The sequence below is a fragment of the Astatotilapia calliptera genome, chromosome 2, assembly GCF_900246225.1.
Source record: "Astatotilapia calliptera chromosome 2, fAstCal1.2, whole genome shotgun sequence".
Classification (NCBI taxonomy): Eukaryota; Metazoa; Chordata; class Actinopteri; order Cichliformes; family Cichlidae; genus Astatotilapia; species Astatotilapia calliptera.
The window spans coordinates 10,411,067-10,430,850 of NC_039303.1; the positions used below are offsets into that span (position 1 = coordinate 10,411,067).

General features: G+C 45.6%; 1 protein-coding gene across 3 annotated transcripts in view; it reads right to left on the reverse strand.

The window, feature by feature from the left end:
* Positions 1-252: 252 nt before the first annotated feature.
* The window catches only part of nfkb1 (nuclear factor of kappa light polypeptide gene enhancer in B-cells 1), a 29,875-nt gene continuing 10,343 nt past the window's right edge, over positions 253-19,784 (reverse strand). For all 3 annotated transcript variants that reach the window (XM_026184523.1, XM_026184505.1, XM_026184514.1), the window contains exons 6-24: positions 11,413-11,564; positions 11,172-11,335; positions 10,928-11,086; positions 8,555-8,659; positions 7,678-7,769; positions 7,455-7,593; positions 6,941-7,069; positions 6,719-6,838; positions 6,174-6,335; positions 5,804-5,945; positions 5,601-5,715; positions 5,318-5,519; positions 4,665-4,834; positions 3,419-3,521; positions 3,110-3,255; positions 2,963-3,032; positions 2,658-2,821; positions 2,402-2,528; positions 253-407 (exon numbers count right to left, since the gene is read on the reverse strand). In XM_026184523.1, the coding sequence (XP_026040308.1) occupies positions 313-407; positions 2,402-2,528; positions 2,658-2,821; positions 2,963-3,032; positions 3,110-3,255; positions 3,419-3,521; positions 4,665-4,834; positions 5,318-5,519; positions 5,601-5,715; positions 5,804-5,945; positions 6,174-6,335; positions 6,719-6,838; positions 6,941-7,069; positions 7,455-7,593; positions 7,678-7,769; positions 8,555-8,659; positions 10,928-11,086; positions 11,172-11,335; positions 11,413-11,564 (2,556 nt within the window). In that variant the 3' untranslated portion in view covers positions 253-312. The remainder of the gene's footprint in view (positions 408-2,401; positions 2,529-2,657; positions 2,822-2,962; positions 3,033-3,109; positions 3,256-3,418; positions 3,522-4,664; positions 4,835-5,317; positions 5,520-5,600; positions 5,716-5,803; positions 5,946-6,173; positions 6,336-6,718; positions 6,839-6,940; positions 7,070-7,454; positions 7,594-7,677; positions 7,770-8,554; positions 8,660-10,927; positions 11,087-11,171; positions 11,336-11,412; positions 11,565-19,784) is intronic.

The following is a 19,784-nucleotide window of genomic DNA, read 5'->3' on the forward strand; positions in this document are numbered from 1 at the left end:
TACCAAGGCGGGGGGGATTTTTGGTATGTTTTTCCTTTATTGGCTCCTCGGGAACAGAAGCTGCTCCCCGTCTTTGCTGGAGTGTCGTGGCCAAAAAAAAAAAAAAAAAAGTAAAAGTTGAGTTTGACTGTTTTCACGCGCTACAATCAAGTTTTCTTTTGACCCTTTTTTTTCTACAAACTGGTTTAAAAAGCTCAGAGAAACTTTCAGCCCTGAACCCATCACGAGGACGAGCGTCGCACTCGGTCCAGAGCGAGTCGAGGGACGACGGGTGGATGGATGGACTCAGCTGGAGGTGGACCGATCAGATCATTACGCCGTGGAAAGCTCCACCCCACTGTCGCAGACCCCGCTGTCGATTCGAGTGTCCACTTTCAGTTCCTGAACCCGAGCGCACAGAAGCTCGCCTGCGAACACAAACGCAGCTCAGTGACTCGTGGTCATTTGACTTATAATAATAATAATAAACTTTATTTATAAAGCACACTTAAAAACCAAGGGTATGCCAAGGTGCTTAACAAGTAAAATAGAGTATAGGAGGAGGATAATAGAAATAGGACTAAAGCAAGTACTAAATATGCAAACAGATAACTGTCACTAATACATAGGAAAGCAACAGGTACAGAGCAAACAAGAATTTAAATGAGCATAGAAGTGCATGATATAAAATCATAAAAGAAATATTAACTAGAGGGAAAGGCAAGATTGAATAAGTGGGTTTTTAATCGTGATTTGAACAGTGCAATGGAGTCAGATGCGCGGAGGTCGAGAGGAAGGGTATTCCACAGTACCGGGGCAGCCAGAGCAAATGCACGGTCACCCCGGGACTTCAGTCGAGATCTGGGTTGGGTCAGAAGTAGTTGAGTGGCAGATCTGAGTGTTCTAGCAGGAGTATGTGGTTTGAGAAGTTCACTAAGATAACTTGGCGCTAATTTATTAATAGTTTTGAAAGTAAGGAGTAATATTTTAAATTGAATACGGTACTTTATGGGCAGCCAATGCAGGCTAGCTAGGACAGGGGTAATATGGCAAAATTTCCTGGTACCAGTCAAAAGGCGGGCTGCTGCATTTTGGACTGTTTGCAGTTTAAGAAGAAGAGAAGAGGGGAGACCATAGTACAAGGAGTTACAATAATCCAACCTGGAGGTCACAAAAGCGTGAATAAGCTTCTCCAGGTCCTCATGCGGAACATAATGCCTAGCCTTAGAGATAAGGCGCAGTTGGTGGAAGCTAGATCTCACTACAGCAGACACTTGCTTATTGAGTTTGAGCGAGCTATCCAGCAGTACACCCAAGTTACTGACATAGTCACAAGAAAAACTAGCAAAGGAACCCAGGGCAGCACAGAGTTGGGCACGAGGGATTTTACTGTTGAACACCACAATCTCAGTCTTCTTATCATTTAAAACGAGGGAATTACTCAGGAACCATTCTTTGACCTCCCGCATGCATTCTTGAAAGTAGTGCAGGGACACAGCAAGGTCGTCAGTAAGTTCAAAATAGATCTGTATGTCATCGGCATAACAGTGGAAGGCGATATTGTATTTTTCAAAGATTGTGCCTAGAGGGAGCAAATACAATGAGAAGAGAATAGGGCCTAAAACTGATCCTTGAGGCACACCACAACAGACCGGAGCGGAGGAAGAGGAGAAGGTGCCTAAGTGAACTGATAAGGATCTATCAGCGAGGTATGATTTAAACCAGTCGAGGGCAGTGCCTCTAATACCCACAGTGTGCTCAAGTCTTAGTAATAAAATGTTATGGTCTACCATATCAAAGGCCGAAGAGAGGTCCAGTAAAACTAGGACCATAGAGCGTCCAGTATCAGTGATTACAAGAATATCATTAAGAACTCTAACCAACGCTGTTTCAGTGCTATGCAATGGCTTAAAGGCAGATTGAAATTTCTCAGCAATATTGTTCGTGTCCAAGTACGCCTGGAGTTGGGAGAGAACTAGTCTCTCCAGGATCTTGGACAAGAACGAAAGCTTAGAGATCGGTCTATAGTTTGAAAGGTCATAACAGTCAGAATTTCTTTTTTTAAGAATCGGGTGGACTACAGCATGCTTAAAGGACAAAGGAACACAGCCTGAGAGCAAGGAAAAGTTCATAAGAAATAGGATACTAGGTCCGATTACATCAAAACAGTCCTTAGCTAAACGAGATGGAAGAATGTCAAGCACAGTATTGGTGTTATTCATTTGAGCAACTAGCCGCTTAAGAGTCAAAAGTGACACAGGCTCAAACTGGTGGAAAGTTGAAATGCACTCAGGAATGGGGAGAGGATATAAAGCAGGGGGAAGGGAGGACTTAAGAGATGAGACCTTTTTTAAAAAGTGAGTTTGAAATCGCTCACAACTTGGCAGTCGGTGTTACGTGCACGTTATGTGCGCATGCTCACCACTCATTGCGCTGGTGGCCGGCGCTTCCTCGCTCTCGTGCAGCGCCTCCTCCAGGACGCTCAGTGCTCTGCACTCGCCGACTGACCTCAGAGCAGCCAGCAGCTCCCTGATCGTTCCACCGGAAACCTGCAGGAGAGACGGGAAGCAGTTTATCCACAAAATCCTCGAGGGGGCGTTTCCCAGGTTTCTGAGAACATTCAGATGCTGGAGTGTGTGTCGGAGTGTGTGAGATCGTGTTTTGTGTGTGTGCGTTACCTCGTAGCTGTCCAGCAGGGTTTTAGCGGGGGAGGGGCTCAGCCTGAAGGCCGTGTTAAGGATCCCGAGACCCAGACTGTGAGCCAGATTCTCCCAGCATCCTTCACTCTCCAGAGTGCCACACAGCGCCTGCTTCACCTCTGTGTCCAGGCTCGCCAGGTCGCCTACACACGCAAACATGTCATCAGCAAACCGATGCGCCGATGTCATGATTTTGTATTTCGTGGTTATGAAACAATGAACCACGTCTAACACGGTGGTCAATCACAGGGTAATAAAGTGTCCACGTGTGGGGAGGAGCTCACCTTGAGGAGGGACGAAGGCCGTTTGAGGTGTTTTTGGTTTGTATTCTTTGCCGTTCAGAAGATCCCAAACCTGCAAACACACACCTGCGGGTTCATTAACCTGCTTCGTGTCGTGAGGTCCACCAGAGGCTCAGAAGCTACGTGTACCTGAGGGGTGGCAGCCATGTTGAAGGGAGTTGTCCCTGGGATGTAACCTTCATCTTCCTCCTCCTCGCTCTCCTTTTCACAGCTCTCCTCCTCATCCTCCTCCCTGAAGAACAGTGGCTCAAAGTTCTCCTTCTGTGGGTCTGCACCTGAAAAGACCCAAATACGAACTTATTAAACACGAGATCAGGACGTCTCACAGGCTTCGTCCTCTTCAGAAAGGAAGCCGTAAGAAACGATGGGGCCTCAGGTGGATGCTAGTAAATGAGCTCCTGGTGAACAAAAGAACTCTGAGCTTTAATAAAAATCTACCTGCAGCCATGAGGAGAGCCGTGAGCTTGACAGAGCCTCGACCCGCAGCGATGTGGAGGGGGGTGGAGCCATTAAAAGTGCAGCAGTCCACCTTGGCGTTTCCCTGATGGCAGAAACACACAAACAGCACTTCATGCAAAGGCAACTCAAAGGTGAAGTTACATCACACAAAGATTCCTCAGCACTGAGACGCCCACCACTGGTCGTCATACACTCCATCGGTCATCTGATCCTTCATCAGTTAAAGTCAAATCAAGGAGAGAGAGAACATCAGCATCTTCTTCTTAATAACATTAAAAAACTTATTTAGGACTGTTTGACCACCTGATCAGTTCAGGTGTTAAAGGCATGTCCAACTGAGACACTCTGGAGAGACTGTATCTCCTGGCTGACTTAGGAAGGCCTTGCTGTCCACTCTGAGGAGTTGGAGACGAGGCTACACTCCCCAGTCAGCTGGACCCACGTAAGCCTATGAAGCTAAACGGACAGCTTTAGATATCAGAAAAATATGTAATAACTTTAGCTTTAGTGGACTGTCCAATCAACAGTTACCACTCCTAATCATTGCTGTTAGGGGAGGTTGTGGTTCCTGGCTGAAGAACTCCAGATTTCTTTGTCAGTATCTTTTAAAGTCACTTTTAAAGACACATTAGGATCTCGTTTGTATTTTATCTTTTTTTAAATTGTGTGGGTGTGTTTATTGTGTAGGTTAAGTTATACTGAGAGTTTTGAGCGCTCGTGCATGCTGACGATGCTCAGTGCTCTATCTTCCAGAACATTTCATGTAATTTATGTGTAACTACCGAACCATCCCATATTTTAGACTGACTGTATGTCATAATTTATGTTGCACTCGAGTCCTGCATGTCTCTGCGATCAGTGATTTGTAATTGATCGGAATTTATGGGTTTCTTTCTACCGCCTGTGTGACTTTTTTATTGTGTTATTCTGAAGCACCGTCACACTGCTGAACTAATAAACTTCATAATTATAATAGAATTTTAAATCTTTACAGATGAAAGTTTTGATGCTTTTGTATGCTGACGACATTAAACGTTTAGTTTCACCTGTGCATCACCTGTATGAAAATTCTTTCTCACAGTTGTGCATCTATATGAATGTGTAACCACTTTATTAACGAGATAATGATTTGCTGCAGCTCTGATGCTGAGCCAGCAAAGCCTCAGCAAAGGTCTCTGCTCTGATTGGTTGTTAGCTCCCAGTCTGCCCAATAACCCAGGCGTACCTCCAGCAGCAGGCAGCCCGCCAGCGATACGTTGTCAGTCTCTGTGGCGAGATGGAGGGCCGTTCGGCCACAGCTGCGTTCCTGGACCTCTGCGTTGGCCCCGCCCTCCAGCAGCTCCCTGAGAGAAAACAGCTGGTTGGCCAGAACCGCCAGGTGGATCGCACACAGACCTGCAAACATGTTTACCGGTAGGTTTTCAAATGAGATGACAGTAACGATAACGTCTGACACAGCATTGCATAAAACGACACCCCCGCACTGTCTCTTTGACAAAAACAGGAATCTTACAAAAACAGTCGCTGTTACCTCGACTTTCTGATTTTACAGATTCAAGTAGTCGTGCTAACTCGCAGATCGATGACACCGACCTTCATCAAACAACACGAACTCCACAAAGACAAAACCCTGCTGGAGCCGCACATTTGGTGACGTTTATGATTAATGGACTCGACTGTGAAGCTATTCAGGATATTTCCATTCAGTAACTCTGGGAAGTTTTCAAGGATAATAGGAAGTGTACAGTTGATCAGGCTCTCTGTGACGTGCCCGTGTCTTTGTCTGTTAAACCTGAAAACTCACCAAGACTCATTTCACCTATAATACAAGAAAAAATGTGTTTTTCTGTGTGTGTGTGTGTGTGTGTGTGTGTGTACCTGCTGTGTTGGTTTGGTCCAGCAGCTCTCTCAGCTCTCTGTGTTGCAGTAAAAACTGGATCATTCCTTCTCCCTCATGCTGAGCTGCCAGGTGCAGCACTGTGTTGCCGTGACGATCCGTCAGCGTCGGGTCGGCGCCAGCCAGCAGCAGCGCTTCCACTGCCTCCTTCTGCTGCGTGATAACGGCCAGGTGCAAAGGAGTCTGGGGAACAGAGGGAGGGTGCTTTAGCTCCGTGACCTGAAGCTTTCGGCTCTGTAAGGCTGGAGACGACGAGCTCCATACCTGGTACAGGCGGTTCCTCATGTTGAGCACCTCCTCTCCGGGCAGGGCAGACACCACCTGCGTCAGACTCTTCAGCGCCTCCTGCTGGTTGTGGAGAACAGCCAAATGGAGCCCGCTGAGAAGAGAAAAAGGAGGCGTCACTACACGGCCGAATAAAACCTTTTAATGTGCGCACATCTGATCATCACGATGCGTTTACTGACGTGTCTCCGTTTACATCCTGCGCGGCCATCAGGGAGCGCTGTGGAGCCAGCAGGTACGCCGAGTCAGCCGTAACCGAGTACTGAAAGATGGCCTCCAGCAGTCTGCTGATCACCTGATCCAGCTGCTCCTTGGCGTCGAACTCTGAAAGAGAAAGAAAGACTTGATCGGATGTGTGGAACGCCTGAACGCTTCGTAAAAACTGAATTTATCCTGAGCTTTCTGATGCCGTCAGTGTGATCTGAGCATCTTTGAGTGGACCCGGGAGCGCCACGCAGGAAATAATCCCCGGTGTCACCAGAAAGCAGCAGCGTCAGGTCTAACACCGAGGCGGGAAAAACAAACTCTTCCGCCAAATTTAGAATAACTTACCTCTCTCTGCTTCAGGCTCCACACTGACCCCTCCCTCCTCGCTCCTCTCGCTGACCTCCACGGGTTCGGGCCGGGCTAGAGCTCGCAGCACGGCTCCTGATGGCGAGTCGTCGTCCGGGTCGTTGTCGTCACCGTCGTTGTCTGCGGCGCCGCTCTGAGAGGCTTTAAACAAACGGCGTTTGTTGTGTTTTCTCAGATGATTTTCAAGCTTTTCCACATAAATTTACAGATTTATAATCTCAGAGATGGAATTTTCTCATAAATGGAGATTTTATAATCTGGTTTATAACTAGATTGTCTTAGACGTCACCTAAATTTCACATAATATCAATAATAATATTAATGACTTCCAAAACTTTTCTTGGCTTTTATCCGAGATTACTGAGTCATGATTTATTTCTTCCTCCTAACTAGGTTAAAGGTTAAAAGGTCACGCTCCTAAATCTGTTACTTTATTTGTATTATAGATTATCATAGATTATTTCAACCTCTTCCAGCTCCTAAATTACTTTGAATGGCTCTACAACTTCATCGTAGCTCCTCACCGTGTTTTATCCCTCCTCCACCTCCTCCCAGACCCGCTGAGTACCCTGTGGAGAAACCTCCTCCTCCTCCACCTCCTCCTCCATAGTTGTAGGTAGTGAAGCCCTGGTATCCTGTGTATCCTGAGGGAAATCCACCCAAACACAGAGATTAATGATGACATCACATAACGTCACCCTCAGGTATGTGTTAAACCGCAGAGCAGACCAGAACACAGACTCTACCTGTGGATCCAGGTCCTCCTCCAGCAGCCGGACCTCCTCCTCCTCTGTATAGACCTCCTCCTCCATGACCACTGAAGTCCTGGAAGTTGGGTAAAGTCTTCTGCCTCTTCCTCTGCACCTCCTCTTTGTCTAAAAACACACACGTGTTCATGCCATGCTAACCTCTGTGGCATCCCACATTTAAAATCATTAATAAATCAATCATGATGATCAAACAGCAGGGGGCAGTGTTGGGACACAGATACTAAAAACATTAATATAAATATTGAAATTTTCCACTGCTATTTATTAATGTTTCCAGCTGATTTGCTTGGGCTCGTTCCAGTGTTTTTTTTTAAATAATTTGGAGTTTTATTAATTTTCTTTTTGTTGAAAGTGAAAGTAAAATCAGGCTGTGGGGGAAGAAGAAGAGATAAAGGCCTGAGAGGAGTATTAGGAACCTGCAGGTAACGCATTACCTGAGTTGATTCATTTCTGGCCAACTCCAGAGGAAGACCGGGGTCATGTGACCTACCTAAGATCTGGGGGTGGTAGGTGAAGGGTTTAGGCTCGCTGGTCTCGTTGTCGGACTTCCTCTTCAGCTGGACGAACACAGACGTCGGTTTCTGCAGGTTCTGGTCTCGATACTTCGGCGTCTTAAATACAATGGCGAACTGTCGGCGCAGTAACGGGCACGGTTAATGACACTCCCAACACCTGCAGGTCAAAGTAGCAGCTCCGAATGCAGGAATGCTCACCTGTCTGTGGACGTCTGTGGGGGAGAAGTCTCCCAGAGCCTCCCAGGTGAGACCCGAGTCATCCTCCTCATAGAACCGAACCTGGATGTCATCTGCAAACGCAAACATCAGGTCACCATGGTTTCATAGTTCGCTTTCAGGCCTTGGGAGCATCTCTAGCTCAGATGCACTGCATAAAGATCAACCTTTGTTCACGTGGCTTAAAATCAGCTCTCAGATCTTGATCGTGCTAAATCAGAGGCCTGTGATAACCTCAGGGGTAATCCTGGTTTTCACCTTTTGTGCAGTGTACGTCATGGAGAATCATCAACATAACGAGATCCGGACCAGGCTACTGATAATTAATAACATTGCCCCGCTGCTGGAGGCCAGACCACCGTGATCTCAGAGCACATCGGTTCTCTCAGAGAAACCTTGGAAGCGGAGCAGGCGGCAGCCCGAATCCAACTCTTCCTCCTGTGGGATTTGTACGTTGGAGGGGAATTCCCTGAAGCAGGACTTCCTCCAACAGCACTGACACAGCTCCAACCAGGAAAAACTGCTCAGATTCACCTCACTTACACTCAACTGCACGGAAACATCATCAAATAAAGTGAAAAAGAAAAAAATCACTACTTGAGAGACTTTTTAGCAGCCCTTAAAATAACCTGCATGCATGTTTGCTCCGAGGTGCTTTAAAAACCAGAACCAGCCTTCCAAACAGCCGTGCTCATTTCCAGCTGTTTACTGGAGCAGCTCTGCATGCCGTGTTTTAGCTCCTCCCCCTTTGTGCTTCTTCTGACCTCATTATTTTAAATTGCGTCCATGTTTAATATGAGCGTCCCGCACCTGACCTTATATATGTCAAACAGAAAACAGCTCTGCTCGGAAAGCTCACCTTTCTGGACTTTGTCGCAGAGCAGGTAGACCTCCTCTCCTCCGGTCACGCAGCCGGCGGTCCGATCCATCCTCACGATCTTCAGGTTGGAGGCGTTCGGAGCCTCTGAGGGCGAAAAGAGAAACAGTTGCTGTCAGAGATCTACCTACCCGAGGCTTCCTCAAGAGCTACGCATCTTCAAAGGGGAGGGGTTTTTTTTTGCACCATCACTCTAAGGTAAAGTAACCACACTTTTACATCACTCAAAGGTTTGTGTTCGAGATCAGGGCCAGAAAAGACACCATGAGGGGGTTTTAAGTGTAATTGTAACACAAAGTTACAGGGGCTGTGAACGGGTTCCTGTCTGTGCTGGACAGGCTGAGGTCTTCAAACCACAGCACACTGTAAGATCAAATAGAGGCACTGAGCACGTGTCCACAGATGCTAAAATAGATCACAGACGCGCCGCTTCCCCTAGACAAAGTCAACAGGAAGTTGTGAAGTTTGCAATCACGGCCAGGACGGGGCCTGGTAGTTTAGGTACGTCCATGACTGTGGACAGGTTTGTGAGAGGAGAGGACAGCAGGATTCATACAGAAAGCAGGAAGTGGAAACTGGATGAAAAGGAGCTGAGGTGGAGGTGGGTTTCAAAGCAGCTTGCAGATGCACAGCAAACGCTGGCACGCTGTAGCTGTAACAGGTGATCCACTCCTGCTCACTACTATTACACTGAAGCTGGCCTGAACCCTGAACGCTGCGGGTCTACTGCAACTGGTAAAGGAAAGTCTAGCAATTAAAAAAATGATAAGTCCAAAAACCAAAAGTAAAAGAGTGAAAACTGGCGAATCGAGAAGAGAAAAGTGTGTGAAATGTTTCCTGCCGGTAAAATGAAAGTGCAGAGCGGGGCTGAAACGATGAACTCGGAGTCGAGTTCAGTCCTCTGAGAGGAAGTGCAGCACAGAGAGCGAAGCAGCTTCAGCAGGAAGAGGGAAACGAAACCGAGCGGCCTGACGAGACGCAAGCGCCGATCTTCAGTCCAGAGCGATCCTCCGATTCCGACCAGTCGCTTTATTCAGCTGTTTCTCTACATTTAACATTTTCAAACCACAAATCCAACACATATAAATGACAAACTTCATATACTTTCAACACTTCAGACCGAAACATGGGGCCTGGAGCTGAGGTTCAGTATGTAGGAACCAATGATCCATCGAATCTACGGTCCAACACAAAACTTCACACATGATCATCTCTCAGCGCAGACCAAGACTCAAAGCTTCACTTTAAAACCCGTTTTCATTTTTCTTAAAACTGATCGGAGCAAACTGAAGTAGGCGTCGAGTCCGTGTGCAGCTCGGTCTGCACATCTAACACGTTTCTCTGTGGGCTTTAATTCAATTTGTCGGTGACACCTGCAGGTGTGTGCTCCGACCGGTTGAAGGGTTGTTCACTTTGACAAACACACGGTCAGGTTACAATGACAAGATTAGAGCTGATGAAAGGAAACGGGAACGTTTTGAGGACAAGCTCCAAATAATGGATTCATTTTTTTTAGTTTTGGCTTTTATGGACAAGGACTCAACCAGGTGGTCTACACCTGTGCCCCAAAGAGCACTAATTTATGAGCAGCTTTATCATTTCAATAATCAACACAACCTTATTAGCATTAGCATTAGCAATAACTTAGCAGGTAAGTCTGATGTTTGTACAGCCGAGATGTGGAACAGCTGACCTGCAGGATTTGCAGAACTTGGAGCATTATGACCAAACCTCACTCTTTTTTTATTGCATGCCTGGTGAGGCTGCAGGCATTTATTAAAGTCAAGGGAAAGAATTCTGTGGGCAACCAACTGCATTACATCCAGGTTGTTTCAGGTCTGTCAGACTCGCAATAATCATCGGTCATTCAGTCGGACATTTCAGTAATGTGAAACAGATCCAACACTAAAGAGAAGTACAGGAAATGGCAGCAAACTGCCTCTGCAAACCTTAATAATCTTCATCTCCTCATCTTTAAGTACACGTGTAAAAAGTCCCGCCACACAAACCGTTTCTCTGTGAGTCGCTCTTCAATAAATCCCCGTTGTAGCATTACACAGACTGTCACTACCTCAGGGACAAAGTGCAGCAACCAGAATCTTATCTCGCACATCTGTAAAGTTTGCTCAGGTTTTAGTTCGAGCTGCAGGTGGAAAAAATGAGACTGAGAGCGACACCGCAAGCAAGCACAAAATGGGACTGAAGCGAAAACGAAACATCTTTCATGTGGTTCAAAGCAGATCTCACGAGATAAAAACAGTCAAAGTTACACTTTCCTCCGAGCCCTAAACGCATCGTGGACGGACCTGCAAACCTTCCTGCTGGAGGGAGAAGATTAGAAATGCCTGGACTCACTGCTGTCGTAGATCGGCTCGGACACCACGGGCTCGAGCCGCCTGGAGAAGCCGCCGTCGCTGTCGGGGAGGAACGCCGTGAACATGAGCCGAACCACGCTGAGGTCCATCTCTTTGGCCTGAGAAGAGGCAGCATTTCTGATCACACTGAGGTGGTGCTCTGAAGACAGAGAGAGGAGGGCGAGAGTCAACGATGAAACAGATAAAACATCCCGAATTTAAACTTTGTTATGTGTCTCACTCACCTGTGATTTCTCGAGGGACTCTGACCTCCCCCTGAACACTGTCGATGTCGGGGTGGATGGAGACCCCGCAGTTGTATCCCAGCTTGAAGGCCTCGATCATCCGCTCCTCCAGAGTCTTTGCCACGTTCTTCTTCGTCACGTGGAGGATCCCCAGGTTCGGGAAGCTATGAGAAATAAACTGAGCGTCACATACGATCGTTTTACAGGCTTCACTGCGTGTGTGTGTGAGAGAGATGCAGACCTGATGGTGGAGTCTTTGGACTGCAGGTCAGCAATGCAGATTCCTTTATCGCACTGTTTTCCCACCAGACTGTGAGCGTGCAGGTGAGGGACGGGGGTCAGCGCCGTCACCAGCTGGACCACCACCCGGGCCTGACCCTGGTAGTTACAGATCTGAAACACACGCACAGATAACCACCATAAATATCTGCAACTTTACTCCAAGACTCACAGTGTTAAGACTAAACCAGGCTCACTATAACCTGCTGTGAGCATCAGTTTAATGTCTGTGAGGCAGAGCAGCAGACACCACTGATGGGACCCTGGATGATCTGATCTCCATAATCCACTGGAGAAAACTTCAAAAAGTGCATTATGGGTAAACTTTCCAGGCTTATATCGGCACGTGGGATCAGCTGATGAACCTACAATTCAATCCCAGACTCGCCTTCCAGCTCTGATATTCTAATATTCTTATAAATCACATCTGAATGTGGCTCCTGGCTGTGAAATGGAGAAATAATGCCGATCAGATCAAGTTTAAGAGTTTTTCTGAATCCTGCAAAGTTCTGGATCACAGAGGGAACTTCATCTGTCATCTGTCGCTGATGCATGAAAATAATCTTTGCCATGTTTTGGTCTTCAAATCAGGAGACCAGCTTATCGCCAACACACTGAGTCTGAGAGGAAATGTGCTTCTGCTGAACCTTAAACAGTGGCTGTGCTGAAGGACGCTCGGTGTGGATTGTTAGAGTCTGTCAAATGAGGGAGAGGTCAGACTGGATGGATGTGGTTTTAGAGAAGTCATTCGGAGATCCAGAGATGACTCACGGTGACAGATTCAGGGCACTTTGGATTTTTCTGCCCTCGGCGCTTCTCTGCTGCGGTTCAGAAAAAACTTTCTCCTGGTACGGATGACTCACGATACCAGCCAAACTTCAGCGGACGCAGTTTCATGCCGCCTCACCTCCTTTTTAACGGATCTCGCAAAGACGTGTTTTCATCCCCTGTCCGAACATCAGACAGAAACATGAAAGCGCGCTGATCTCTATCAGGTGATTACATTAAACAGATTCTGTAAAATAAAAACGAGTCTGAAGCTTATGAGTTTCAGCTGTGAAACACACAGGTGCTCATTAATGCCTCATTTATATCTATATTTATACCGAAGAGACGAGGTTAGAGAAATATAACTGAAGTTTTCCCTGAAGTAAAACCTGCATTTCTTCTAAAGTCCAATTCAGACTGCAAAAGTGAGTCAGTCCCAACTGTACGGGGGGGGCACAGCCTTCCAATTATTTCACAGCTTTTCAAGGAAACCTGCAATAACCATATTTCCAGTGAAATTTAAAAAAAAAAACCCTGCACACTTTTAACGAGTGTGCATCCTTCTGTTCCAAAGAGCTGCTGCACCCAATTCAACAGCAACATAGTAACTTATAGAAACCTATAGACACATGTGAAGGCATCGCACTGCCAGCTGGAGCTGATCGATACCTGAGAATACTGCCGAGTCATTAGAGGCGTGGCTGAAAGCTCGTTCAGTCTGAGCACAGCGCACACATCAGTGGAGATTTCGTACAGTGTGAAAGCAGCTAAACTTTGAATGAGCTACGAAACATTTTATCTCTGATAAAAAAAACTTTATCTGTGATCAGGTCAGGATCCTTTTCAAAGTCACATTTAAGACATTCAAGCCTGAATCCAGATAACTGTTCCTGTTCCAGAACTACAAAAACCGAGAGTGCATTTCTTAATCTGCCAAACCAAAACCAAACAATCTGTAAGATTCCTTCAGAGGAAGTAAAACTTCAACTTGTAGCTTTTTCTCTCGTTATGATTTCCTTCACTTTGTCGTTGAGGTTTCTCCACACCCAAAATTAAAAGTTATCTCTCTATCTAATTGCACTCTGAGGTAAACTGAGTTTGCGGAAAGGAAATCTGTTCCCGTTTCTACCGTGCACACACGTGTGCATGTACAAATGATGTTGCTGCAGACATTTGCCTGCAGGAACGTTGCAGCAGTAAATAAACACTAGCCCACTTCCTCTTCCCGGTGCTGTGGGCCACTCGAAGCGCTCTGGCAGACAAACCCAGTTCCTAGAAACACAGCGAGCATTGCTGTCTGATGGTTTCCTGGTTCAAACACGCTCACACTAAGTACCTGAGGTCTCTGACGTTCCCAGTACGGTGAAGCAGCCAAGTGGAGTTTGCAGAGAAGCGCTCAGTGATCAGCCTTCACTGCTCCCGATGAAGCTAAACTGCAGAGAGGAGGGCAGGATGTGCAATGCCAATTCCCATAATGAAACCTGAGCACTCATGTTTATCTAAGCACTGATTTTTACATTTAAACATCTAATGATGGACAATTTGCTCTCTCTTATTTTGAAAGGTCAGCTGATACAACCAGTTAGCCAGTTTCAGCTGCCTCCCGGGTTGTTGCAGGGCTGGGTCCAGTCCCCTTTGGAGGACCAAATATTAAACACAGGACCTACACTTCCTGGTGACCCCATATTGGACCACACTGAGACAAAGGGCTTGGTTATTTTACATATTAAATGTCATTGGGAGCGCTTGATTTCACTCATTGGAGCAGGCGTATTAGGAGGAGTTGGTTTGATTTAGTTTAACCTCTGTCTCTTGTGAAGGTCGAGATTTAAGCTTGTGAATGCCGGGGGAAGAGATAATTATTTATTATGTACTCACCTGAAACCTCATCTCCTCTAGTCGAGTCTTTTATAAATAGAAATTCCAAATAAATATAGGGGTGGAGCCATCACAAGTGTAAATGTTCTGCATCTCTGGCAGTAAAAGGCCCTCACTATGCGCCTGTTTACTGTGGATGGCACCATTTTTATTCATCATCCTGCTGCCGTAACAGAAGTTTCCTCAGTATCTATCCATCTGGCTTCTGTCAATCAACGTAGCCACGCCCCAACTCACCCACTCAGTTCAATTTGATTTTATTTATACAGCGCCAAATCACAACAGTTGCCTCAAGGGGCTTTATATTGTAAGGTAGACCCTACAATAATACATACAGAGAAAAACCCAACAATCATATGACCCCCTATGAGCAAGCACTTTGGCGGCAGTGGGAAGGAAAAACTCCCTTTTAACAGGAAGAAACCTCCCGCAGAACCAGGCTCAGGGAGGGACGGGGCCATCTGCTGCGACTGGTTGGGATGAGAGAATCGTTATGAAGAGGGAACCTATCCACAGAGACCAAACCAAGCTGCTCTGTGGGGAATGTTCAAACACTTCCACACCAGCTTTAGCTTTCAGCTTTGGAGGTTTGTCCTCAATAAATATGAAAGACTCTCAGCCCTCATAAAGAAGCAGAAAAGTCAAGTGAGCAGACGTATAACGTCTGATAACCGATGAAAGTGAAGCTCGGGATTAATCTACATCACCACAAATATGAAATGTCATGAACCATCAGGCTGTGGAAAATTCAAAGTGGTGACTCCGAGTGCAAAATGACGACAGTAATTTAAATCCAACAACCGAATGTGTTTTTGTTTCGGTCTCTCTGTACCTGATGAGTTTCACCCGCTGAGGCAGCCTGTAGTCTGTGCAGCACCGCTGTGCGACCACGAGTGAACAACAAAGGGTTAAATATGTCAGTATTTCTGGGCCAGAGTGGGCGCGAACGCAGATATTACACCTCTGGATGCAGAGCTTTCATCTGCGAGCTGAAACTCGGCACCTTTCCTGTTTGTGACGCAACTCCACTTCCTTGTAATTACATGTGGGTGTCAAGGAGAGGAAATTCCCAACAGACATGAAACACAGCAGAGGTGTGTTTGTGTGTGTGTGGTTTGCAGAGAGCTCTCGGACAGGTCCGGGCCAGCAGAAGATTTTGCTGAAACTTCATCTGATGTCAGAAAACTAAAGCGCTCGGAGCACAGATCCGATCCGTGCAGGAGCTCCGAGTGTTTATCGGAGTCTCGAGGAATATTGTGAGGAAAAGCAGCTGTGGGATGAAGTCTGCGTGCAGCTACTGGGGATGTTTGTTTTACGCTAATGATGCCAAAGTTGGTTCAGACACTTAGTAAATCCAAACATTCACCAAGTTGTCCCGGTGTGTGCGCTGTGGCCGGGCTGAGGCAGCGAGAGGGAAAAAAGAGCCTGTTCTGATCTGAATAAATAAACTTTCTGAATGAGTTTGCATTTTGCACTCACCGTTTCTACAAGTTTGATTCGCCTGAAATAAGGCCTGTGGTTAACACGCGCTCAGACATTTTCCTGTTTTCTTCTCCAACGTGAGCGCTCCACATTCATCACACACTGCAGGCCGCTAATATTTCTATCACAGTGTTTTTTATTCCGGTGGATTTCATGCATCGAGCATAAATAAAATGCATAAAACACTTTAATGTTGGTATTAAGGAATAAAACAGGCCGTTTCCTCACTTTTTGTTGCAGCTGTTTTTGATTAAACTCAACATCCGGATTCATGAAGCTGAAGCTTCAAATCTGGTTTTATTCTTCAAAACTTTGTGGCATGGATGATCCTGTGCCAGGTAAAGCACCTGTCAGGCTCGATGATTGCCCCAGTGAGTCCATCAGTCGCTGCTTTCAGATCCTCTTGAATAAAACTTGATGTTCATGAAAGCAGGAATGACTCAGGGCACATTGATTTACCTCGTTCCACTATTAACACCATCATCAGTCACAAAAATAACTCGTGGCTTAAGCTGCTTGAGTAGATCTCTGCTCGAGTTTAAAAAAAAAACTTTAAAGTCTTAAAGGTGTATAATGTTCATCACTGCGAGAACCTTAAAGGGAAATTCCAATTTTATCCAGAAAACTTCCTTAGAAATCTTTAAGAAACTACAGGCATGAAAAGTCAGTAGTTTAGAAAAACAAAAACTCTTGTGGAAACTTCAGGGGAACTTCACGAGCACACATTAGAGCAGAGTACGTACACAGAGCATGACACCACGGGACGCAGGCAGTGAAGGTGACAGATGCCTTATCAATTAAAAAAAAACAGAGAGATGGAGCGGGTGAGTCGAGTGAGTCAGACTAGTCATCGTCCCACTGGTCCTGCCAGAGCTGGAGGGGTTTTCCCACTCTGCAGCCTCAACATGCAAACTCACCATCATCAACATCTCTCTAACACGACCCACAGATCAAACACGGCGAGTGGGAGGAACACTTCCTCATTTGTGTCAGTGACTTCATCTCATTCATGCCTATCGTACACCCAGCTGATGCATATGAGCCCATGTTGTCCTTACGTTACGGCGCTCGGTGTACCACTGGTCACCTTCTGTTCCTTTTAAATGCTTCTTCTCCACACGTAGCATAACGTGACAAACTGAGCATCAGCCAACGCTGAAGCAACAAAAGCTGCAGCTCCTCCAAAGATCCCTCGACTTTAAAACAAAGTCAAAAACCATCGGCTGCTGCGATGACGGCAGAAAAGGTGTTTTGACAACATCAAGTTTACGAGACTGCGTGAATCACTGCCGCACAGTAACCACGACTTAGGAAGAAGGAGAAGAAGAAGAAGACGACCAAGAAAGACAAGAATAAGAAGACAATCTTGGGCTTTAGATCAAAAAGATTAAGAAAAAAAAAAAGAAGAAGAAGAAGAAGAAGAAGAAGAAGAAGACAACCAAGAAAGACAAGAATAAGAAGACAATCTTGGGCTTTAGATCAAAAAGATTAAGAAAAAAAAAAAAGAAGAAGAAGAAGAAGACAACCAGGAAGGAAAAGATCAAGCTTAAAAAAAAAACAATATGGCGGCAGTCAAAATGCCAGGCGTTAAACCAGCGTTTCCCAAACCAGGAGGTTCTGTCAGAGTTCTACGTCCATCTTTTGTATGTACTCAGTTAAAGGGCAGAGAGCAAAGCGTGACTGAAATAAACTTCTTTTAGCCCATTGTGTCCAAAAATGAATCATTTTTATTCAGATTCTACATCAAGAAAAAACGTGTCCTTCTCAGCTCGTACGCAACTGTTTTGACTACGTACAGAAAACAAATGAGCTCATATGATTTTTTTTTTATAACGAACACTTCCTGTTCTGACCTGTGTCTGAAAGTCTGGATCTCTTTAATCAGCTTTCATATAGTTTTAATGTCAGCAAGACAAAGACAGAAGCAGGAATCTGGGGATTTCCCATGTTTTCTGGTTTGGTCGGAACATGTGGGAGCTTCAGACTCCAAACTAAACATCAACAGAAACAACACGGCAGGAAACTCGAGCTCGTGTGCTTGTGTCAGTCTCATACAGAGCGCGGGGTGGAAACAAGAGCGCCACGGCTTCTAAAGCCAGCGACGGTCACCTCCAACCAAAACCACAGTGAAACAAAACCAGCCTTCGGCAGACAATAGTAAACACCAGCCTCTCCCCTGCTCACGAGAAAAGACCGTGCAGCTTTGTAACGCCGCCGACACGACGGCTTCACGCGACTCGTTTTGACCTGTTCAAGCAGACGCAGCGACGCATTGTTTAACAGCTGGTTCCTAAATCACAAGTAAGCAGGGGCAAACCCTGCACACTTCCTTTAAATGTGATTTATGCAACTTTTCTCTTCTCTTTTTTTTACATGCTTTAAATACTCAATGCATTATTGCCCACGTGTAGTAAACGAGTAAACGAGACCTTCACTGAGGACTCAAATATCTAAATCACAGGATCCTTAAGACGACTCCCAAGAGAGGTTTGAGTCTATGATATTGTTACGACACATTCATAACACAACATTTTTGTGATTTTAAACTCGTTACAAGTTAATGCAACCCTTTAAGACACGGACGTCAGACTCGTTTCACATCGTGGGCCACATGCTGCCCACTTTGACCTTAAGTAGGGCAGACCCGTGAAACTCCCCTTCATGTCAGCATGAAAACGTCTAACCACACACTGAATCGTCATACAAGAAAAAACAAACACTATTCAGATTACATTAGACAGATTAAGTAGATACTTTAGTCATCCCCAGGAATCCACAAACATCCTAGGTATGCAGTAAATATTCATTAAAAATTGAAAAGTAAAAATACTGGACGTGTCCTCCCACGGTGGAGGTGCCGGTGCTTCCACTCACGTTTCCAGGCTAAAGCACGATATGATCGTCGAGAATATTCCCTTTGAGGCCCGGGTTGTTGTCGCACACAAATCTGCACAGTTGTTATAGTCAGTGGGAAATTGTGCAACACTTTGGTCGCTCTAGTAAATGTTTATGCTCCGAATGACGAGATGACGAGACTCTCTTCAAACCTGCCTTAAATAAGTACTCTCTCATCCCGGGGGATGATTTTAATTGTTGGTTAGACCCAGTTCTGGTGTCCTGCAGGTTTTAGATGCGTCCTTGATCCACCAGAGCTTATTTAAATGGCTAAATTACCTCCTCAACACTTCTTGAAGTTCTCCAGAGGCCTGGTGATGAACTAATCATTTGATTCAGCTCTCGAGAGAGACCTCTCACACGTGTACCACACGTATTGGAGAATCGTTTACGCTATCACTGACACTTAATGCCTGCAGCAGGTCCACTCCTGTGCCAATCGCTGTGTAGTTATTTCACACCCACCTACAACGGGATTTCAACTCAACCCTTCTGTTTAATGACAGAAGATGAGATAGGCTTTTGCTTTGCTACTAACTCCTCCCCAGAGACTTCCAGCCTTGTTGTATGGGATGCCTTTAAGGCCAAATTACTACTTATTCAGCAAAAACAAGCCGCTCATGAACAAAATATGTTAATGCAACAGGTTAAACAGACAATTTTTAAAAAGCATGTTGAACTCAAAACGAGGCTTGACCTACAAACAACATACTCAACTGAACGGCGACAAACCTGATAGATAACTGCCAAGTCTTCTTAAGGTATCTAGGGCCAAGTATTCTTTCACAGCTCATGAAAAAGTGAATCATGTATTCAGGGACATCCTGATGCATGCTCAATCATCCGGGTAAGTAAATCGCCAAAAGTTGGTTCTGTTCATCTGGACATCCAGATGAACAGAACCAACTTTTGGCGATGTATTAAAGAACTTTTACTCAGAGCTCTACACCTCAGGATCACAAACTAACTGCAACACAATTAATGACTTTCTAGCCAAACTTAACATTCCTGAAATTCCACCAAAACTTAAAACAGGGTTGCATGAACCCATGTATCAGCTGGAAGTGTCCTCAGCCAAAGCTTTGATCTGGAAAATGCTCCGATCGGAAATGTTTCCTTTTGGAATTTTACAAACACGTCTTTACATTACTGTCTGCACAGCTTAGTCCAACCCACACTGACTGCTTTAAACTAGGATCTCTCCCTCAGTCATTGCGAAGCCTGTTTCACACTATTAAGGTAAAGATAAGAATGTATATATTAATTATTATAGACCCATTTCTCTCTTGAACATGTGAAATCACAATAAAG